General features: G+C 55.7%; 1 protein-coding gene across 7 annotated transcripts in view; it reads right to left on the reverse strand.

Annotated features, from left to right (window-relative positions):
* Positions 1-23856, reverse strand: part of SH3PXD2A (SH3 and PX domains 2A) — a 248697-nt gene that overhangs the window by 37274 nt on the left and 187567 nt on the right. For all 7 annotated transcript variants that reach the window (XM_060125289.1, XM_060125291.1, XM_060125290.1 and 4 more), the window contains one exon: positions 1141-1254. In XM_060125289.1, coding sequence (XP_059981272.1) covers positions 1141-1254 — 114 coding nt within the window. The remainder of the gene's footprint in view (positions 1-1140; positions 1255-23856) is intronic.

Genomic DNA, 23856 nt, shown 5'->3' on the forward strand with positions numbered 1-23856 from the left:
GCCAGGAAAGGCCGAGTACCTGGCCTGAACATGCCAGCCCTTCTCAATGGGGTCTGGTCTCTGGAAACCTGTCACAAGGCAGACATGCACTGCAGGGGCTGCAGTGCTGGTCAAGGGACTGAAATACAGCATTTACATGGGAGGAAGGGCGGGGCTCCGACTGCCTGCCGAGTAACCGACATTTGCGGGAAGGATGAAGACGGAGCTGGGGCTTGGCAGGCCGCTTATTCTGGCCTGGGCAGTGTGGAATGGGGGGTGGGGCAGGCCTGGAGGTGGCCTGAGCCCCGGGTGGTAGGCACGCATCCCCCTGGCTCTCAGATGTGCCCATTTGGACGGTCTCCACTGACCGTTAGGGCAAGCGTTCCCGCTGCCAGAATAAGGGAGGCTTGGAAGCGACTAGGAGCAGGCAGCCGGGAACAGGGTGGCTCAGACTCGCCGGGCTCTGGCAGCCCGCTCTGGGGAATACCCAAGCCCACGGATAGGCTGAGCAGGCCAGCGCTGGCTGGGGTTGGGAGGAGGGGCAGGCTCCTTGAAATGCACTGGAGAAAACCCCAGAAAAACCTCACCAGGTCAGAGCTAATGAGAGAGGCTGACGGTGCAGGGCTGGAGCCATCCCTGGGTTCCTGCAACACTGAGAAATGATTCACAGACCTGCCCTCCACGTCTGCACCCCTGACCGGGATAACAGGCTCCTGGAAGAGAGGCCTCTGAACAGGCTGTGCACGGCAGGAAGTCGTGTGCACAAAGTCCCTTTGGGGTCGTCCCTGTCGCAGAGAGCACAGTGTGGGGTGAGGGGGGCAAAGGTGGATCTCTGTGGGGACCCCCAGAGGAACCCAGGCCTGCTGGTGGGGAGAGGGACCAGCCCTAAGGCCGTTCTCCCCAATCTCTGCCCCAAAGTTGCCAAAGCCTGAGATCCACACCCCACGGGAATCTCCCCTCTAATTTTAGCCCCATGTGGGACCAGTAAGGACAGACGTGGCACAGGAGGTGAGCCTGTGGGTTGGCCTCAGTGACACGGGATCCTGGGAGAAGCAGGGGGGGAAACATGATCCATATCGTTCTAGAGCTTCTGATGGTTTTAGGGAGAAGGGTGGGAAAGCTGCATCATCTCCCCGACCCCTTGAACCCACAGGAGCTTACCTTCCCCAGTCTTGGAGGTGTTGATATCTGAGTCGTCCCGAGTACCATTCTGGGCCTCCAGGTAGGTGGCAGGGACCCAGCCCTGTTCCTCAGAGGTGCTCACGAACCACCAGCCTGCAGGGGGGACGGGAGAGCAGCCATGAGAGCCCAGCAGATGGCAGAGGTGGACGGGGCCAGGACGAGGAGGGAAGGAGCAGCGTGGAGGGGAGGGTGCAGAGCCACACCGCCTGGGTGCCTGGCAGACGTCTTGCCCACATCCAGCCTCCTGGAGCCCAGGCTCCTCGCTGAGAAAGAAGAAACCAACACGCTCCCTGAGAAGAGGGCCTGATGGACCACCATCCACTCACACAGACATCTGATAACAAAAAAACCTGAAAATGAAATCGACACAATGATATGCCCAACACGTGAAAGTTACCTTGCAGGAAAGGTCAAGGGAGCTCTGACCAAACACAGAGATGGTGTAGGGTCCTTCAAGCCCACTAGGACCACCGGTGTGACCCGGAGTTGGACCACTTTCTCTGCTTTTAAAGGCACCGGGGGGTAAAGGCCTCACAGATACATTCTAATGGTCACTGCTCCTGCTTCCCACCTCCGGTCAGTGGTATTTTCACATCAGTGCTACTCACAGCTGCCCTTCGGTATGTTGACAACTCAATCGCAGTAAGTGGGCACCACACCCTTGAGTGACCCTTGAGGGTTGTGGCCAAGTGATAACGCCTCAATCATTTTCTTTCCCCTTTGCTGGCTCGTTCATTCATCATTCAAACAAACGCTGAGCAAAGTACTCCAAACCTGGTGGCACAAGTTCTCTTTTCTGTCCATGACAGAGCTCAGCATTTCCAAACCTGGACTGTAGCCTGTCAGGAGACCCCAGGGTTCCTCCCTGGCCAGCACTGAGGCCCCATCACCACGTGGCCACAGCAGTGAGTGGCTGCCCGAGGAGGGGCACAAGGGGGCCTCCAGGCGCTCCCAGCTGGGCTTAGCCCTGGGAGGTGGTGGAGGCTGCCTGGGGGCTGCTGTGACAGCAGTGGAGAGGGACGGAGGACAAAAGTCCCACCACTGCACAGGACCTCCGCACCCAGGGTCAGCACCTAGGTCTTCAACTTCTGATGCCCCACGTCACAGGCCTGGGAGAGCAAACAGCCTGTGGTCTAGTCTTGAATGCCCACTGCACCCCACCCTTTCCAGGAAGTTCCACAACACTCTGCGAGCAGCTCTGCAAAACCTATGAAACACCATGACAGCTGTGTGATACCATAACGTTGGATACATGTCCTTATACGTTTGTCCACACCCACAGAACGTCTAGCACCAAGAGCGAACCCTACTGTAAACTAGGGACTCTGGGTGACTAGGATGTGTCAATGCAGGTTCATCAGTTGTAACAAGTGCACCGCTCTGGTGCAAGGGGGTTGAGGATGGGGCAGGCTGTGCGTGTGTGGGGGCAGGTGTGTATGAGACACCTCGGTACCTTCCACTCAATTCTCCTAGGAACTTAAACTGCTCTAAAAAAACCAAAGTCTTCAAAAAAAAAAAGTTAAAGTCTCAGACAACGGTCTGGACTTCTGTGGTCCAGCCCTTAGCTGGGTCACTGCCCCTCCGGAACCTGGGATAGATGCCTTCTTTCCCTCCCTCTGCCAGATTCAGGTCAATTCCCTTGTCCTTCCCCCAAGTGGGATGGGTGTGGGCCCCCTTCACAACACCCACGGCCGCGTGCACCCTCTGGGCCTACCTGCCTGGGGCAGCACCGCCATCCTCCCTGACACCCAGGCCACAGCGGCACAGCTACTCAGGAGGCTGTGGCTGAGAGACTCCAAAGAAGCCAGAGGGGTCTCTGCCTGGGATGCCTTCTCCCCTTCTCGCAGGCTCTGGGGGAACGCTCTCAGGAACCCCAACAGTCTGTGCCAAGAGGCCCCGGGCCCAGTGTTCTTCCACAGAGCCCGACTGGAGGTCACGGGGCGGAGCTCCCGACCTCGCAGAGGCTCCTGCCCTGCGGCCCTGCCTCCTAGGCCGCAGGAGTCGTTCTGACTGGTCTGCCACTTCCCCGGACACTGTAATGGTTCAGGGGCTTTTCCAGGAACTGACATGGGTGCTCTGGTGACCTGAACCCTAAATCCCACGTTAACCAGGAATCGCAGGGGTGTGTGGGAAGAGACGTCCTGAGGGTTAAGTCAATAAAACAAAGTCAGGAGATGGAGAAAGTCAGCCTTGACCATCACTTGACCCTGGGGCGCAGGTGTGCTAAAGCTAGACTGCCCTGTTGGACTTGCTGGTTACAGTGAGCCAGTGACCTTCCTAGGCTGTTCACCTGAGCCAGAGCGGGTTTCACTCACTCACTAATGCCACCCGTACCCAGCAATCAGCAAGGTTCATGATCGAAGGTCCACCATCATGAGTCAAGTCTGGAGAACAAAACCCAAGCCCACTGGGCACCTGCCACCACAGATTTTGGCACGTAAGGCTGAAGCCCTCTGAGCCACTCTGGGTCAGCGGTCCCTCCCCGACCTCCCGCTCACAGGATAAGCTCCAAGAGCCCCAAAGAGCAGGTACCACAATTCCCAACTTGGAGTCACTTTTGGGAGGGTCTGGAAGGCTGAGGCTCTCACATGCCTGCCCAGGTCCAGGTCCCAATGCCAAAAGCTCAAAGGTTTTGGTTACCACACCCTCCAGACCCTCCCCAAACTGTGTCCGTAGAGATGAAAGACCAGTTCCAGCCTCCAAAGCCAAGCCAAGTCCCAGTAGGCCAAGGAAGTACCCTGAAGGCCTAGTCTCAAAGGGAAGCTCTTCTTCCCAGGAGAGGGTTTCCCCAGGATGGGCCCAGGCTGGGGCCGGGGACTTATCGTCATCAGACAGAACAGGGATGTGCCTGGAGAAACAGTGGAGCTTGGATGCATGTGTCTCGTGGAGGATTTGCCAAGATCTCTCCCATGCCCAGCCCCTCTCAGCCTCTCTTTCTACACCAAGGTGTGTCCACCGCCAACTCCACCCTCTGAAACAACCTACTTGCTGTCTCAGTGGGAGCACAGTCTTTCCTTTCCTTGTGTGACCCCATGGCTTCCCAGGAAAGAAGGCGACTTGGTGATCTCCTGGACGGCTGGGCTGACTGTCTCCTAAGCCCTCTCTCTACTTCTGGAATCTGGGCTCCAAAGTCATCCTCAGCAGAGGTGAAGGAGGCAAGTCCCTCCATGGGTACCAGGAGGGCTTGCAGGGCATTTCTCCATCAGTCCCATCCAAGCTTGTCTGTGTCCTCACACGTGTGAAGCAAGCCCACCAGCCTGCTGACCTCTTGCTGTCCCCTCTCCTGACCTCTTCCCATGGCCATCTCCAGACCAGGGCCCTGCAAGGACCTTTCTCCTTGGCTCCAAGGGCCTCATAATCCCAGGATTTAGGGCTCTTTTCTGCTGGTGGCATCGTTTCCCCTCCCTCCTAACTTCACCCTTTGGGAACCTTCCATGTACTTTCTGCTCTCTCCCTCCCCCCAGGAGCCAGAGATCGGTGATGGAGGGATGGATCTGGACTTGTCTGTGCAGAGAATCTCCCAGGGGCAGGGCAGGGCTGGCCCTCCTCCTACCTCTGTTGCATAGGCCTGGCACTCAGGGTGAGCTGGGCAGGGACTTGCTGAGAGGCCCAGAGTGTGGCCGAGGTGCCCAATGGGCAGGGCGGCACGATGGTCTGTGCCTCACACCACCTGGGTGCCCCTTGGAGGTGCCAGGGCTGTCTCTGAGTCCTTCCCACCTCAAAATCTCTGTTACACCACAAGTTTCTATGGAGCGTGGGCCACATTACTGGCTGACTGTGACCATCGCACCCCAGGGCAGCAACTTAGGATCCTATTCTCCTGCTGCACTCCCAAGACTTGGGGCTGAGACTCTCAACCATCCTCACGGCTTTGTGGACCTGCCGACCTTGCCCGAGAACACTGGCCTGGACTTCCACTCCAGCCCTGACACACGCAGAGCTGGGCTGTGTGGCTTCGAGTCTCAGGTCCCTCCTGCACCAGGCCCTGCAGAGAAGAGCTTGCCACCGGCTGGGCTGTAGGCACCTCTGCAAAGCAAAGGTGGACAGGCTCAGTCACCGCCCAGGCAGGCGTGGCTGAACAGGGGCAGAGGTGCCTACCTAGCTACACGCAGACCTCCTGGGAGCCCTGGCGTGAGTCACACAGTTGGGCCTCTGGGGGAGGCTCCCGGGGCCTGCACCCACCCACAGCTGCTGACAGGCCTCTCCCAGATGCCAGCAGCTCAGACGTCAAATGCTGCAACTGGGGCCCCTGACCAAGGTCACCGCTGCTCCACCAAGGAGCAATTAGAGCCTGAACCACCGTGGGGGCAGCCTAGCTGGCCAAGAGGACTCAGGCGTCAGCCAGCCCTCGGGGCTCCCAGGCTCCCGTCCAGCACACACCGTGTCCTCATGCCTGCAGAGCACATAGTGGGAGGTAGGTTCTGTCCACACACACACGCGTGGATGGCTGCCTGTGCACCTGGAACAGAGGTGTGTCTGTACGTGCATCACACGATGATGATTACAGTCAGACGCTGAGAAGAGCACTCTGTCAGGAGCTAACGTGACACACATTACCTGATGTCATCTTCAAGAACCTTACATTTTACTATCGTCATCATCCCCACTTGACAGATGTGGAAACTGAGGCGGAATAGATCACAGGTAGGAAGACGCAGAGCTGGACTCAAAACCAAGCAGTCCAGCTTCACGACCCGTATTCTTAACCACCACAGAAGTGGAGTAGGTGCACATCTGTGGCACGCGAGAGCTCAGAGGTGACTCCCTGAGAACGAGTGTCCCTGAATCCTTGTGCTTTATATATGTGCCACCTGTGAGTGGGTATGTCCACATCGCCGAGGGTTTGCTTTCTGTGCGAACACCATGAGTCCAGTCGCAGGTTTGAGAGTCTATGTCTACAGGTGAGGATCCTCTGGAGGAAGAGGGTAATAATTAGGAATCTAGGGTCAGAAAGACTCAAATTCAGGTCCTGGCATGCAACTTCCTAGCTGTGTGATTTGGGGAAAATTGCTAAACCTTTAAGAGCTCAGTCTCCCCTCTCTGATATGGGAGTAATAAATGGAGCCCAAGGTTGTTGGAATGAACAGATGAGACATAAGTAGCTTAGCTTGGGGCCTAGCACAGAGTCGGAGCTGAAAACCCTGAGCTCTGATCAGGGTGGTGGTGGGTATTTGGTATTCTAGACTAACAGAGTCAGCACCCATGGGTGGCCAGGTGGTGTGTGTGCCCAAGGAGTGTGTCAGGAGGTACTCAATACAGCTTGGTGAACTCACGTGTGTGTGTGTGTGTTTACTGATATCTATGGAATTTGGGGGCTATCTTCTGGGGTTTCAGAACGGAAGGCGCTATCTTTTGCAATATGCCTTGCTCTTTTCTCAGCTGATGCAATGCATGATAGCAAACACGGTGAGAAATGGGGCCAGGGGGAGATGTCCCTGGGGTTCTCCTCCTTGCCCTACATGTCTCAGGGCCCCCTCGGCCTGGCTCCGGTCCTTCAGCTCACACAGCTCCCCAGCACAGAGGTCCTGCAGCCTCCTTTCTCCTTTAGGAAGCCCTCCCTGACTGACCCCCAAGTCCCAATAGCATCCAAAGCATCACCCCCACAATTCACAGCAGCTTGTGCACTCTGAGAATAAGTCTTGTTGGGACTCTAAGTATCTCGTCTATTTTGTCTTTAGGGCAGAGCTGAGCTTGCAGCAAGCCTAACAGCAGATGAGGAAACTGAGGCACAGAGCCTAAGTGCTGGAGCCAAAGATCCGACTCTGAATCCCATCTTTGCCACTTCCATGCTCTGTGGCCTCAAGAAAGCGACTTAACCTTTCTGAGCCCTGGTTTCGCCATCTGTAAAATGGTAAGACTACCACGCAGGCTAGCGTGAGGACGAGATAAAGAACAGCGCGTGGGGTCGGGCACACCAGCAGGCACCCATTAAATGGAAGCCATGAGCTTCACTGAACGAAGGATTAAAGCCACAGGACGTGGGAGGTAAGGTGGCCGGCACTCGTGGATGCCCAGGGACCGGCCTGAGCCACAATGTCTCACAATGTCTCATGTCCTCGGAAGAAGGATCCAAACTCCAAGCTGGCCTCTGCTACCCTTCCTCTTCTGTCCTCCTAGCTTCCGTTCTTGGGAAAGGAAATTCAGCAAGGTTTTACTAAAGGACCGAGCTTTGGACTGACAAAGTGGCCACACCTGTGCCCAGCTGGGGGCAGTTGTTCCCCGACAGGCTGCCAGACTTGGCCTTTTCCCAAGAAGTCAACCCTGGTTCCCAGGCAAGAGGGGAGCAGGCTCTTTTTTGCTGTGGGGGCAGAGGACTTAGTGGAATAGGAGTTGTGGGGAGCCCCCAAGGGGCCTGGGCTAACTGGGAGGCCCCTTACACGCCCCGGCACCCCAGCCCGGCAGCCATGCTCTAGCAGCGCCAGCCAGGCCACGGCTCAGGTAGGTCTTCCCAGCTGGAGTGCCTTATGCTGAGATGCCCCCCAGACGGGGCAAGAGAGGGCTACCACGTCCATTCTTTTGAATGGGAAACTGCAAGCTGATGTCCAGGAGCACTCAGATGCTGGACGTACAGGAGGAGGCGTCCTTCTGGTGGCCCCAGGCTAAGCCCCCGGGCCAGGGACGGCGTCTGGGAGCTGAACTGGCCAAGCGCCCCAGAGCCGCCTCACGCTGGCCTCTCCTGGGAGGACCGCGTGTCCACAGTGCCAGAGAAGAACAGCATTCAGCAAGGCTGGCCTATAGGCCAGGGCCCAGCCCTCTGCAGGAGGCAAAGGCCCAGAAAGAACAGCAAGGTCACCTGTCACAGCATCCGACCGGCTCAGTGGGACGCACTAAAACCCACCTCACAGTGGCTCAGGGGCCGAGGGTGGGAGAAGGCAGCACCGGGTGGCCTGGCCAGCACCTCCAGCTCAGGGCAGCGCTGGAGGACTCCCCACGCCAGGTGGGGCAGGGAGCCCCTCAGCCACAGCAGGCAAAAGCTCTGGGCCAGAAGGTGGGCTTTTCCCTCTGTCCAGGCTGAGCGTAGTCCTTAGCTGCTGGGCCAATTGCAAAGCCCTTTCAAACGGACTCTAACTGGGGTGGAAAGGGTGGAGCTAGAAAGAGAGTGAGGCACGGACACACACACACACACACATAACACACACACACACAACACACAGACAGACACACAGACACACACACACGCGCGCGCGGAGGGAGTCAGAAATGGAGACAGACAGATGGAGGGGATGGGAGGACCTGGGAGAGGGACTGGGGGCCTTAGCCTCTCTAGAAGGGGGCTGAGCCTGGCCAAGGGTGGCAGGAAGTGATGGGCACTCCCAGGCCACTGCTGTCCCCAGGGTGACCAGGCCACAATGGCCTCCTTAATGAGAATGGATAATGAGCTCATTAGGGCCAGAGGAGGCCAGCTGCATGCGATCAGGATGTGAATAAAGTCCTCTGAGGTCACGGCTCCAAGTAGAACAAGACAGCTCGTGGGGGAGGGGGACCCCACTCCTCCCTCTCCCTCTGAAACTCCCCCGGTCCTTCGAGGTCCTCCATGAGGTCTCCCCAGCCTGCTCACTCCAGGATTCAGCCCGCAGGCACCTCTTAGTCCCTCTTCCAAGACAGACCTCAGTTTGGATCCTGGCTTCACCACGTACTCACTGGTGACCGGGAACAGGGCTGACCTCCTTATCACAAGAGTATGAGCCGGGGGCTTGCCTGGTGGTGCAGTGGTTGAGAATCTGCCTGCCGATTCAGGGGACACGGGTTCGAGCCCTGGTCCGGGAAGATCCCACGTGCCACGGAGCAACTAAGCCCATGAGAAACAACTACTGAACCTGCGCGTCTGGAGCCTGTGCTCTGCAACAAGAAAGCCCGCGACAGTGAGAGGCACGCGCACCACGATGAAGAGTGGCCCCCGCTCGCCGCAACTAGAGCAAGCCCTCGCACAGAAACGAAGACCCAACACAGCCAAAGTAATTAATTAATTAATCAATTAATTAAAAAATAGTATGAGCTGCCCATAGGATTGCCTGGCATTCCGTGGTGCACTTGGGCTGGTGTATTGAAGACACATGGTGTACTCAACAACCAACCTTTACGGAGCACCTGGCACGCGCCAAGCCCTGTTCTAGGCATCGGGACGCTGCAGAGAACAGCCCACAGTCAGGACGCAGGCTCTCCTCCTCTGTCTCCCCCTGCACGGCACCCAAGATGGGCGCGGACACAACCTGTGCACTGGCGCCGGGGCCAGCGAGAAGGCTGGGCTGCCTCCCACTAGCCCTGGGCGCGCACCCAGAGGATATCAGGCAGGATGAGACAGACTGGGCGGAGTTTGGAACACAGCAGCCTTGAGGTAACCTCCGAGCCTGCCTTTTCTTGCCCGCCTGGTCCTTCACATGGTCTAACCCAGAGTATCTGTGTGTGCAGTGCTACTGTCTGCCCAGGCCTATGCGAGGGCTTCCATGTGCAGGTGGGCAAGGGGTGAAGGAGCCAGGAGCAGAGGCACAGTCCCAGGCCTCGAATACCTGCCCCCATGCTCCATGTACGCTTGGCTCAGGCTTTGGCCCCTCCGTGAGAGTGAAATGTCCGGGCATTCTCGTGTCCTTTCCTTGGAGTGGTTTGGAAGAGGGGAGGAAGAATTTGGGGGCACTGAAAGGTGGACGTAGGGGAGATGCTGAGGACGAAGGGGGCTGAAGGGGGCCTGGCTAGGCACATGTCACCAGCCCTGCCCACCTGGCCACACTACACCTGGCACAAGGCTGAGCCTTAAGGGACGGCTTCTGCCCTGATCCCCCTCCCATAACCTTGGGGCAGATCTGAGGCTTCTACCTGAGAGCGGCCAGAGATGTGGGAAATGCAGGCTGTCCACGGCATGCTGTGCCTTTAAGAACAATGAAAGGAGGCCACCCTGGGCCAGGCCTCCCCTGGTCAGAAGGCTCTGTCACTGCGGCCTCTTGCCAAGACACACTCCAGCTCACAGCACGTGGCCTCTACAGTCCAAAGCAAACAGGAGCGGGTGACAGTCCCTCCTAGTCACCCGCCTCCTCGGAGAGGCTCCCCTAGTCCCTCCCAAAGTACCTCCACAGCCCCTGCCTTCCTGCCTGACCCACTCCTCTGGTCCCACCTCTGGCTCCTACCCTCCTCTCTGCTGCCCACAGCCTCTCCTTCCCCCAGATGGGGCTCTCAGGCCACCAGGGCCCCAGAACCTTCCCATGGCGCCTGAGGCCTGAATTCCAAGACCATTAGCACAGGCTGTTACGTCACAGTTTGGAAGGCTCTGTAGATCTGTGGCAAGAAGACAGCAAGAACTGGGCCGCTGCCACTCCTCCCCCAACCCTGCTCCAGCCTGCCCACCGCACTGGACGAGCCCAGGAGTCCAGCGCTGGGTCTGGGCAGGCCAAGGTCATGAGCAAGGCACCCAGCAGAAGGCAGAGAGGGGGGACATGCGAAAACGATGGGTAGAGGAGAATCGTGTCTTTAAGCAAGGGCTCTAGGGTGAGGTTGCCTGGGCTTAAATCCCAGCTCTGCTGCTTACTAGAGCTGCATGATTTTGAGCAATCACCTCAATTTCTTCAACTGTAGAATGGACCTACAGTATGCCTACATCTCACTGTATTGGTGGATGAGTAAATCTATGAAAAGGGCTCGGAATAGAGCCTGGTTCCTGGCAAGGCGCACCAAAGAGCGATCACTGAAGTTTAAGTGCAAACCACAGCGAATTTTAAAGAAGGAACCAAGACCTCAGTGCCTCTCAATGACTGGTGTCAGGGCTGGGCAGGGAGGCAGGTGGTCTTAGGTGTCTGGAGTTTTCTAGGAGAGAAAGCCTCTTGGTGTCACTGTTACTTGGCCTTGACCTTAGAAGGTCTCTACTGAAGATCTGGTTCTGTGCTTGGCACAGGTTGGGGGCAGGGACAGGGCAACCCAGGCAGCCTCATGCCATAGACACAGTGATTATTGATGCAACATTTGAGGAAACTGCAGACATCAGAGATGAAACTGAGTAGTCAGGGAAGAACTCTTAGAAGAGAGGAGACCTGAACTGAACCTCAGATTAAATCTGGAGGGAAGGAGGGAGGGGAGACAGCAATCTGGTGGGAGGAGCAGGATGGGCAGGTGATGGGAGTACATGCAGCCCTAACCATAATGTTCACCATGCTCCACGGTGGGGATTCTTCCAGATGACGGTGAGAGGGGCAATCACCTTTAATGTCACTGTCCTCCACCTACCGTGAACAGAAGGTGGCTCAGGAGGGTAGGATTGCAAAAAGGTATTTTCTGCCATGATTGTAAAGGATGCAAACGGTGGGCGAGATGTGGCTCTGCAGGGTGAGTGAGGCGTTCAGATGGAGGGAGGGGCGGCAGCGAGAAAAACAGAGAAGGGAGGTGTGGACTTCTCAGAATCACGACAGGAAGGTTAAAGTCTCCCATGTGGATTCCTGAAAAAATGTTCAGGGCAACAAAAGGGTGTTTCCCCTGATGTTCCAGGCAAGAGGGAGAGTAAGAAAGAGGGAAGCTGGCAGAGACTGAGTGCGGGCGTAGACTGCGTGGCTCTATGGGGAAGGGGGCCTGCGGGGCATCTGTCCGAAGCTCGGCATTTCCCCTCCGGAGTCAGGGGCTCACACTGGAGGGCGCTGACCGGGAGGGTGGCGGGCAAACGGCCGCAAGGCGGAGATGGACGCGGCATGGACAGCTGCCCTCCGCGAGCTCGCATTAGCGGGTGTGAGAAAAGGCCAGAGAGCACTTGACCGAGAGCCTGCCAGGCCACCGCGAGCAACCCTGAAAGACGCGGAGGCGGGAGCGAGGCCAGAGGATGCAGAATGGGCCACAGCCCCAACTTTCAAAGCAGAAGGTAGATTCCAGAGTAGAGGTGACCTCAATATGGGTCCTGGTGAAGGGAAACCTGGGTTCCCTGTGGGGTGGCTGGAGAGCCTGGAATGCGGTTCTGAGCATGACCAAGGCAGCTCTGAGTAGAGACAACAGGAAGGAAGGGGGCCAGACCATGTGGGATTCTGGTTAGACATGAACTGCTGGCCTGGCGGGTCTGGGATGTGTCCCAGCTGAGCCACCTGGACCTTGGGGCTCTCATGATCCTGCTGGGGGCTGCAGGGCTGCAGCGATAGATTCGCAGCTGATGGCCGACCACAGAGGTCACATCCAAAGAGGGTGTGACAACTCGCTGGTTGCACCCACTGGGAACCTGTGCCGTTGGATGTTTTAATCAGACGCAGTACAAGGCCGGAAGCTGTGTTGGCCGCACCATCTCATTTAGTAAAGGCTGTGCCAAGATCAGAAGCCAAAAAAAAAAAAGATCTGAACAGATGGTAATGACAGGTCAAATCCGTCAAGAGAAAAGGTGTAAACAGAGAGACAAAAGGACATGGCTCAGGACAGTGGTGTTATACTTCACCGTCTAAACTTTTTGGAGTCTATGGGGGCGTTATTCATAATTATGCCAAAATCCTAGGTGCCAACTGGGAGTGTCTCGAGCATTTGGGTCGCATGGGTCACCCTACTTGGCAGCAAGGATGAGAAAGTTCCTGGAGTTCGGGGGGTAGACTATAAGCCCGCGAAATCTTAGGCTGTGTTAGGAAGCACCCGGACTGGGTGGCTCGCCCAGGTGCTGGCTATAAAGGAGCGGCGCCAGGACGGGCACCGGCGTCTGGCTCCCAGTACAGCAGCTACGCGGCTCGGCTTAAAAACGACTCCAGCTGTTGCCACCTTTGCAGAAAGGGACCAACGCCGCCTGCTCTTTCTGTTAAGTTCCCTGAATTTCTATCTGACCAGTGAGCCGGGAAACCAGCCCCTCATCTGCTTCGCCTCCATTCTGTTAGTGTCCACAAAGCAGACCCAGTTCTCAGGAGAGTCATGGGCATGGCCTTTCCCCCTTTTGCCATGCTCCCCCAGGAAGGGGCTAACAGGTGATTTCTGCCCCCGTCTCTAGGTAGCCTCTCCCTCACCCTCTCCGAGCCCACAGAGCAGGGCGAGGCAGGGGCACCCTGGCTGACAGAGTTTTCTGGCACAAGATCTCACCCGCGGGCTCCGCCGGGAGACTGCCTTTGGATCAGCATTTCTGAAACCTCACACATTTCCACACCATGGATGACTTTTGCCATATCCTTGAACTACTATACTGTGGTTCACATAGTAAATATATGTTTAAAGCAATCTCCCTTTGTTTTTTAACTTCAAGAAAATAATTTGTTTAGGAAACTTCAGATTGCCATCATGAATAAACAATTAGGACCACCAGCCCCAACCATAAAATTACAGAGAACAAAGCAACAGAGTAAATTCGAGCTGTGCTGTGACCGAAGAGGCTACGTCTGTAGCCTGCTTCCTTTTTGTTACAGAGGCAGATTTATGAGAGAGCAGTCAGAGAGAGTCGACCATCAGGCGGAGATAAATCAGGCTTGGAAGAGAACTGAAACAGGACAGGACAAAGTTCTTTTTCACCGTGTGTTGCGGAAATATTAAATACTGCCTCTCTGTACCGTCTAAAAGCACCCTGTGTACCACGGTGTTGCATGGGTGACGTTTTTAGCTAGAACACTACTTGGTCATTCAAAATGGCTGACAAAAGAGGATGAAGTATCCTCGCTAGTGAGATGAGGATATTAAGGAGCATATACTTACCAGGGTTGTGCTGAGAAATCAAAAAGAAAAGAATGGGGGCCACCTTGCAACGTTTCTGGTGTCTTATATGAGTATATCCAGTCTGGAGAAAAGAGCTGAGGGAACCCTCCGTAGCTGTTACCAGTCATTTGAAATATAAGGGGTTATCCTTTTAACGAGTTTACTCCAGTGCCTAAGAAGTACACATGGATGAGTTTGTATACTTTTCCCCTTTTCTCTCTTTGCTAAAAATGGAGGCTTCTTGGTCCCAAAATTGAGGTGGTTTCAACTAAAAGCCTTAGACTGACAACAGTCCCCTCCCTTCTAGCTGAGTTCAGCCCCTCTTCAATTGGCGCAAAAATAAAACAGGGGCAATTTCAACTTTAAAGACCATGTCCCTAAACAAGACAAACCCACTCCGCAATTTGTCTAGGGCATCCCTCCCTCCAGACCCTCCTTCTTTAATTTCTGGGGAATTTTAAATAGAGGTCTTGCAAAAACCTGCACCGCCTGACGTCAACAGCTCTCTGACAACGTGGATTCTTCCACGTGGTGTGGGGAGGAGCCACTGTGAATGCTGATGCTTTTCCAGGCTTCTTTCCCAGTTGGGATTTGGGAGCCACTGGTGTCACCCTAGGAGACTGTGGGAGAAGAATGGTACCCGGGAGTGTCCCGCCTGGGGTCCTGTAACTGTGTTTCCCAAACCTCAGGCCTTATAAAGCAACAGGCATGCAATTAAACAGTCTAAGTAGCACCTGTACTAGTGTTTTCTTTAAAAAACAAACAAACAAACACGCCCTCTATCTTGCTTTTTTGTGCACACCCAGCAGAGCTCAGAAGCCCCAAATATGTTGGTCTTTCTGATCCATCACTGTGCTGGGGCCTCATCTTTCAAAACCATTACGTTTGCGAAGTTCCTGTGTCTCCCCATGAGCTGCCCTTCTGCTCTCGTGCCCTTATGTTCCCCTGACACCCTGACCTTAGGTTTGGGTTGGCTGTCACCCCAGCTAGACCAAGGGCTCTTTGAGGACAAAGGCCAAGTCTTGCTCATCTTGGCATCCTGTTGAGCTCCTGCCTGGCTCAGTGTTTGACAAAGAAGACTCAGTGAGCAGTTGTTGAACACGAAATGCAATGACAGATGGGCACAAGGCTTCCTCCACCTCGCCTGGCTTCTCCATCCACACCACAGTCCCTCCTGCTTCCCTTGGCCTCAGTTATCTCTGAGTCCAGCCCCTGGGGTGAGCGCTGGGCATCTGCTCTACAGCTCCCATTCCTCTGGCCCCGGGGCCTTCTGCCTGGCTAGAGACCAGCAGAGCTCTTCAGCCCCTGGGCAGTGTTCCCTCCTCCGGTCCCCTAAATTGGGGAGGTACCTCTGATTCACGGCACCCTCAGCTCACCTGGAGGGATTTGCCCACAGGAACCCGAGCCCGGGAGATCTCTGTTGCTTGTTGCCAAACTTGCCCAACATCACCCAGTAAGCTAATACTGCCACCCGTGAGCTCTCACAGTCTGCTCACCCACCTGACTGGGCCATTTTCATTTGGGCCTCTCCCCTCACAGGAATGGAAAAGCAAAGCTCAGGGAGGTCCCACAGGCCAAGCGCCAGGGACAAGCCCATGCCCTGGGTGAGGCTTCTGGAAGAATGCTGAGGGATTCTATGCGCTAGCAGCCCCTCCCCAAGCCCACTCAAAGCAGCCTCATGGGCCAGCTGCAGACCTCCACTGGGACTCTTGGAGCCACGGTGTCTCATACAGGAAACATGAAGCCCTCCTCCATGGTGGGTGCAACTCATGGAGGGACCTCCGGAAAGAGCAGCCCCAGAGCCCTGCTGTCTCCAAGCCCCAGAAGGTGGGTGGGGAAAAAGCTACACAGAAGAAACAGCTTCTCCCACCGTGGTGCTTCTGCCCTAGGGAACCACAGAGGATTCACCAAGAGGCAGCAGAGTGTGCGGGGAAGAGGCTGGCCAACTACCTTAACTCTCTGGGCCTCTACTTCCCAACTTCCCATAAAATGGAAGTCATGCTACCTGTGCTTTACAGGGAGGGGCGGTGATTACAGCACAGAGGTGTCTGGCTCACCGTGTGATATATAGGAGGGGCTTCAACAATCCCTTTCCTGCCTTTCCCAGGGTTTCTGCTATCAGTGGTACCCAGAAAGCAGCAAATGGGTTAAGTTGAGGCCGGAATACCCTGGGCCTGGGATGACCATCCTGGAGCCCAGCTGGGTTTGTATGATTTAGGAAGGTTCTCTCCCTGAGCTTCTCCTGCCTCTGGGCAACATCTTGTCTTCTTAGTTCCTAAGATGTGGTCTAATACAGCTCCTACCCCAATCCAAGGAGAAAAGGTCACACCCCTGGTCCAGCTGCCCCAGAGACTGCCTGTGGCCAGGTGTCTCATTCTAGTCTCACCACAGTTACAGTGATTGGTCAGGCAGGAGTGACTGACACCCATGGACACCTATCAAGGAGCTCCTTCCACTTCTGCCCTGTTACTCTGCGGTGACCCTGCCCCCAACACTCAAAGGGGAAGGGTCTGCAGAGTCATCATCCCACCTTCTGGCACACCAGCAATCGCAGTCCCCTCACTCCCCATGAGACTGAAGGCTCCATGACACGGGGATCAAGCCGTCCTTGCTCACCCCTGTGCCTTGATGTCTGGCGCATAGCAGGAGATAAAAGTTGGGGAATGAATGAGTGCCTCACTTCTAGCCCCTGACTACACACTCACTTAATCGCATGGTTTCGTTTTCTCCCCTCTGAATGAGAGCTAGCCTGTGATCAACACCACACCAGGGTCAGCAGGAAGATCCTGGTACCTGATGGCAGAGAGAGAGGGTAGGAAGCTGGGAAGTCACTGACCTAGCCTGCCCTCCAGAACCCCATCTCCTGGCCTCCATGGGGTCATCCCACCACCTCAGGGCCCTTGGAGGAGAGACTCTGTTCTAGAAGTGGTTCTAAGGTGGGGAGGCCTGGGTGGAATAAGATAACAGATGTCTGGGGATCGAGGTGGGCCTTGAAGAGCTCCCCCCTTTAAATATGCCTTTGCAGTGACAGGCCCAACACACCGCAGCTGGGTCCCAGCCCTCAGCGATGGCAGGCTCTAACTTCACTTCCCAGGAAGTGAGCAGTATCGCCATCAGCTCCTGTTCCCCAGTGCTGGCCTGCCCCTTAGCCTAGGATGTGGATGTCTCCATCCCCTCTCTCTGTCCTGCCCCTCAGCCTAGGATGTGGATGTCTCCATCCTCTCTCTGGCCTGCCCCTTAGCCTAGGATGTGGATGTCTCCATCCCCTCTCTCTGGCCTGCCCCTTAGCCTAGGATGTGGATGTCTCCATCCCCTCTCTCTGGCCTGCCCCTTAGCCTAGGATGTGGATGTCTCCATCCCCTCTCTCTGGCCTGCCCCTTAGCCTAGGATGTGGATGTCTCCATCCCCTCTCTCTGGCCTGCCCCTTAGCCTAGGATGTGGATGTCTCCATCCCCTCTCTCTGGCCTGCCCCTTAGCCTAGGATGTGGATGTCTCCATCCCCTCTCTCTGGCCTGCCCCTTAGCCTAGGATGTGGATGTCTCCATCCCCTCTCTCTGTCCTGGTCTCTGGATCAGAGTTCCTACCAAACCTGGCTCTGACACCATCTAGGCCCCTGAGGTGGGGGGACAGCCCCAAGGGGGCTAAGAGATCAGGGTATGGAGGGCAGGCTAGAATCCTCCTCCCAGCTGTCACATCAGCGCCAACAAGACGCTCTGGCAAAAGCGGAGGCTTTCGAAGGAGGCCTTTTAGGTCCAAGGAGGTGAGTTTGTGTCAGCTGTGCAGTGAGGACTGGGACACAGGGCTGGCGTGGAAGCAGAAGAATGGGGTGGAGCACTCATCAGGGGGCACTGCGGCAGGAGCCCTGGGTGCTCCATCCCCCTGTGCAGAGGTCAGCTTCCTCTCTGTCCTCCAAAGAACAGTCAGTTACAATCTGGCTCTGTTGGCGAGGAGGTCCAGGCATCACCACCTCTGGTTTTGCTCCCATTACCAAGGCCGGGGGGAAGCATGCCCCTCACAGTGTCAATACTCCAGGAGCAGTATTATATACACCCAAGTGTGAAGGAGTTGATCTGATGCTTGCTGAGGGGGTGCTGGTCGAGGCAAGGGGAAGGGGATAAGAAGCAGGCCTCCCAGGGCTGGGTTGGGGCTAGGAGGGGTGAGAGTCCCATTATTTTATTATCTTCACGGGCTGGTCGGGGTCTGCTCCAATATGCTAAGCCATTTTCATTATATCCCCACCCCGCTGTGCTAAGTACGTGGCAGACGTGTAGAAAATGCCAGCTTAAATATGCAGAAGGGTCAAGACGCTTGGTTGGCGGGCAAGACGGAGGTGAGGATGCCCCAGGTAGGCAAAAAAGACTCAGGGAAAATGGGCTTCTCCAGTTCACTTCAAGGAGGAACAGCAAACGGGCCGGGCAAACCCCTGCCCCCAAATGAGTGGATGTTGGTGGAACTCTCCTATGCTGGGCCTTTCGGGACCCTGCGCTGTCTTGAATTTTGGCCTTTCTTTAAGTCCCAGAGTGATTGCTTTCACAGACCTTGTTTAACTTGAGAAGGACGGGGGAGGAGGGGCAAGGAAAACTGCATTCTTCCCCATCAAAGCCAAGAGTCCAAAGTAATACTTCTGGTTGTAACTGATCCTGGCCTGTTTGTGATTACGGCCCCTTGCTCGCTTTCTGGCAGAACAGCCCTGGAACCCCACAGCACGGCTGACGGGGAGAGACACCCCTCGCTCACTTGAATAATCTTGTCCTCGTCTGACATGGCCAAAAAACATCTGTCAGCCTATCTGCTTTCAGCAGTTCTCCAGGGCAACTCTTCAAAACATCACTTTATTTTAAAAGGAGGGAAACAAAAGCCACCCCCAACCCCTACCATAAAATTCCACAACACTAATCATATTCCTTCTGTTACCAGCACCATCCTGGAAAACACAGCAGCACCAGCTGTCCCATTGGCTGATGCAAATGAAAGGAGAGAGGGAGGCTCAGGATTGGACAATCGCCCTCTTTTGCCTATGCCCTCCCTTCTATTAGTGGAGCGTGCGCGCGCGCGCGCACACACACACACACACACGCACACGCACACGCGCGCGCGCGCGCACACACACACACGCCCCTTTTGCTGTCATAGCACAGAAGGGGCTTAGCAAAGCTCAAGACTATTTCTCAGCTGTTCTCTCCCTGGAAATTTAATCTGCGGAGCATCTGGCCTCACAAAGCCCATTCCAAAGGTGTCCAGGAGCCCACAGGCCCTGTGATCATTACAAACCTAGGGATGTTTGTAGCCAGTGACCCATTTGGCTGCTCGGAGAGCTGGCTGAAAGTCGTCAGCATGGTCAGATTCCCCTTGTCTGCTCCCTCTAAGCTGAAACTGGCTTTTTCTTGGAGCCCCAGGGGTTAGAGGGGATCTTAGGGGTTCTGGAACTATGGAGATGAAAGGTCTGCTTCTTGCCTGGCTTGATAAAAGCATGATGGTCAGGGGAACGGCAGAGCCTGGTATCTGGAAAGCAGCCGTGGCCACTGTCTTCACTCCTAATCACACCTCCCTTCTACAGGTGAGGGAAGCTGATGCTCAGGAGGTAAAGAGACCTGTCTGAGATCAAGCCACCACTGGTTAGTGGGTGGCTGAGCTTGGAGCCTAGATTGACCGAGATCCTCTCATGCAAAGCTTGTCATTCCTCCCACGAGGGCACACGGCCACTCTGCCCATTCAGATGACACCCCGAGCATGGTGCCAAGTGGCAATCCATTGACCCAATGCCCTAAGCAAGAAGTAGGTGGCTGGAACTGGCAGAAAGCCCCCCAGGGCACAAGGCGGTCGCTTGGCCAGGCTGCGAAGAAGCCTACAGCCGACACTGCAGGCACTGGGGCGGGGCCGAGATCCCAGGCCTTGCTGCGGGCGCATGCTGATGGCAGTGGCTCAGAACTCTGCCTCAGTCTAAAGACGGAGAGCACACTGAGCGGAGAGGAGGCTGGGGCTCTGCGAGGGCACCCGTGAGAAGTACAGAAAACAAACGAGAAAAGACAGAGTGTCCAGAAACACCAGGCCTGGAGGCCTGGCCAACCTCCACGGTGACCCCACCGCCTGCCTCGGGGGGAGGGAGGAATGTAAGAGGCGGGGAAGGCAGTGCTTTGGACTGGTGGGGGGACAGCTAGCCGGTGGGATAGCCCCACTTAAGCCCCGAGAAGTGGCGTTGCTGAAACGGGGAGTCTGCATTCAAGTTGGGGTGTCTGAAAATGACCTCACTGTGGGGGAAGGCACCTTGTCTGAAAAATAAGCCTGTTTGAGCGCAGGGGGCTGGGGAGGACACACAGGGAGCGGCTCTCTCTTGGGGCTGCCTCTGCTCTCTGCGTCCAGGCTCCAGCTGTAGCAGCAGCTGAGCGGCCCAAGGTGGGGAGCTGAAGAGCCAGTTCACCTCCTCCCTTCACCTGGGGGACAGGCTGGGCCTCAGTCAGTCAGGAGAGATGGGGTGCACCCAGCCCTGGGCGGGCAGCGCGGCCTCAAAGGAGATACCAGCATGCCTCGGAGACGGCACCTCTGCACCAATGGTCCCCAGCCCTGTGGCAGCCCTGCCACAAACTCTGTGGGACACTGGGCAAGTGACTTCAGGCCTCCATTCCTCCTCTATCAAAGGGCGGTTCGGGCAGATGGTCCGAAATGTCTCCTGCAGCTTGTCTCCTGCCCCTGACGTTTGAGGCGCTCAAGGCACCCCTCCGGCCTGTTTATCGCTAAGGGAACGTCTCCTCTCGGGCAGCCCCGGCACCTGGCTGGATCCCCCTCATCTGTGCCATGCCACACCTTTGCACATGTCATTCACTTAGCTTGGAGCACTTCAGATCCTTGTTCAAGGCCTACTTTCTCCAGAAGACTTCCCTGACCACCCAACCCAGCCACCGCCCCATCTCTGAACTTGACAGTATTCATGAAAGCCCAAGGCACCGGGAGCCGACTGTGCCTTCTAGTTCCGCCCTCCCGCCCCCTCAGTAATACCATCTGGCCCCAGCAGCACTGTGCTCTCTGCCTTGCGCATGGTAGGTGCGCTGTGAATGTGATGGACTCGCTGCATCTGGGCCTTTACCCTGCAGGTAAGAGAGAGCCCTAGAATATCGTCACCTCCAGCAATGGGAAGATAGGGGCGATTACTTCAATGGAGCTCTTCATTGGGTCCTGCGGGGTTTGGGGCGGGGCCAGGACAGGCCTTATTTATTTGGACAAAGGGGAAGGCGTCCTGACCGGCAGGACCCAGGCACAGCCCAGGCTCTGCTCTCACACCCTCAGTCCTGGTGAGCGGATCTCTGGTGAGATCCCAAGTGCCCTTGACCCATCCACCCATCCAGTCCAGCCCTGCCCCGTGGACCTGGCTGAGCCATACACTGGAACAGTCACAACTCTTCTGCAGGAAACTGAGCTAGCGAACTCCCCTTCCCTTTCATATTCCGTCTGCCCTACCCCTTGGCCTTGCTCCTACCCCAGCTGGGGCTTCAGCGGGAGTGGCCTCTGCTCTCCTGCTCTCTGTGGCCTGGAGAATTCACACAGCAGAGCGCTCTGGGGTTTGGCTTTTCAAAGAAGTAAAATCCACAAGGAAGAGAAATGCAAACACTGATTGCATTACAGATTTCCAAACACTGTACAAACAGCACTGGATAAATAGTGTGGAAGCCCATGCCCCACCTCCCAGCTGTGCAACCTCTGGGCAGGTCACTTAACCACTCTGGGTTTCAATTTCTGCCTGGAAAGGAGAGAATGCCAAGATCTGCCGTTCCTCTTACCAAGATGTTGTATAAACCACATGGTTTTATATCTTGTAAAACAAGCTATTCTGATTCAGAAACAGGTCACCTTGAAAAATGTCCCAAATCCCTACTAGCTGGCATAAGCAGCCACTTACTCCCCGGGTGGCTTCGATCTCCCCAATAATCCCCCGAGCACGAGTGTCCAGAGAACAGACACGCAGGCTTCAGGCCACTGGGCTTAGAACATCCCTTAAAACACAAGGTTCTGGGACACAGTGATCCAAGGGTGGCCAGTGGCAATGCCAATGGGACAGATACAACAGGAGAGAGGGCTCTGCTATCACAGCACACCAGGCTCAGAAACCCACTCATGGTTCACTCACTTTGTGGCCAGTCGCTGGCTAACTCCTTCTCTGAGTCTGGCTTTCCATCACCTCCCATGGTGCCTGGGCCACTTCCCCACAATCCAGTCCAATGAAAGCTTACACAGGCAGATGCATTTTAGCATGAGGCTGAGAGCTCCCTGACTTAGAAGGGAATGTAGAGCTGGGGCTGAGACAAGTAAATGAAATAACAACCCGTCCCCGCCCCCCCGCAATAATTCCATACAGCATATTCCAAACATAGATAGAAATGAAGTTCGGCGTTACATGAGCCAGAAGCTTCCCTCCACTTCTTGGGATTCAACAGCTCAGCTCCCAGGATGGAGACCCCAGTGAACACCAGGCTTCACGACTGAGTCACCCTGGCTGTTCCCCCACAATGAGGCCAGGGAGTCCAGGTCAGCCCCCGGGAACCCAGAGGATGAGGTTACGGAATCTGAAAAGATGCTGATAGAGATGAGGACTGTCACCCGGGGCAAACCCCATATCCAGCAGAGCAATTACTGAAAACCCAACTGCTGAGGGGTGTAATATCACACAGCTGCGGGATGATCTGGGGAAAGAACAAGGGGTAGCAATTTTTCAACCCAAAGTCTCCTTGGTCCTGACAAATTATAACCCAGAAAGTGCTACAGTCCCAGGGTGAAATCTGTTATGTAAGAGTGCAGGAAATGTGCGGACAGATACTTTCCCTGCACTTCAGCAGGTCTGTCACCTCTCCTGGGGACAAAGCGTGTGTGTGTGTGTGTGTTGGCGGCAGGTGGAGGGTCTCCGGTGTTGCCCATTCCCGGGGCACCTGGTCCAGGATATGTCTGGGGAGGGGAGTGGAGTCACCAGTTCGCTACACTATAAGACTCCCACCTGGTGTGCGGTGGTCATTACCCCTAGAACAGCACGCCCTGGCCTGGTACCACGTGGCCTCTCCTACTTCTCTGTCCGTACCACCTCTCCCCAAGAGTAACTAGCGCCTGGTTCTTCCTCTATTCACCAAGCTCCAAGCATTCTCAGCTCCACTGGCGCCTCTTCAGAGAGGCCTTTCCCGGCCACACTCTATCACCTCCTTCCTCTGCTTAATCTCTGTCATGTGCCCGTTTATCTCCTGCATTGCCCTTTTCAAAATCTAGACTTATCTTCCTTGTTTACATATGGCTGTTTCTCTACCACATGTGAGCCCCATAAGTGTAGGACTTTGTTGGCTTCTGTCACCTCTGGGCACCAGCCTGGCACTTAGTCAAGTAATATGGACTTAGTGATGACTGATCACCTGAAGACTGGCCTTGCTGGGCTCTGGGCAGTGTGTGGTTTAACTGGTCCCCTGGTGTTCAAACCCAGAAAAGCAGCATTTGAGATGCTTGTGAAAGGACTCAGTGCAATCTTGCTTGCCCCCCTCCCCCAAAAAAGGGGAGGCAGCCACGTATCGCTCCAGGGCTGAGGCTGGGATGAGCTGGTGTCACTGTGGTACTTCAGCTGCATGGATTTCCAAGGTCACCATGGAACCACACCTTTTGTGCAGAAATGTCTATTCAAGGAAAGGCCGTGGGACACGATAGGTCCATACAGCCAATGTGAGGTCAATGTGACCAGCCACTCCATCGCCCCACCTGAACAGGTGGAGGTGAGACAGAGGGAGCGCCTGGGGACCCGTTGCCCCACCCGGCCACCTGGCAGCTGGCTCCAGGCAGGTGGCTGGCAGCACTCAGTGCTGACAAGCCCTTGGATGTCTTCCTGACAACTGTCCGTGCAGATCTAGCTCAAGGGAAGAGCTATGGCCAGTCCCGGACACATCTTCCCCTGACATCTTCCTCCCCACAGTCAGGATCACTTGCTTCTAATACTACTGTTCTCAGATCCCTCTCCTGCTCACCTATTTTCCGTGGCCCCATTCTTCCTCTCCATCCACTGCTGCCCAACTTCCGCCTTCTTCACCAGGACACACCTCCTGAGGCAACCAACCACACACC

Source organism: Lagenorhynchus albirostris, chromosome 16 (genome assembly GCF_949774975.1).
Source record: "Lagenorhynchus albirostris chromosome 16, mLagAlb1.1, whole genome shotgun sequence".
Classification (NCBI taxonomy): domain Eukaryota; kingdom Metazoa; phylum Chordata; class Mammalia; order Artiodactyla; family Delphinidae; genus Lagenorhynchus; species Lagenorhynchus albirostris.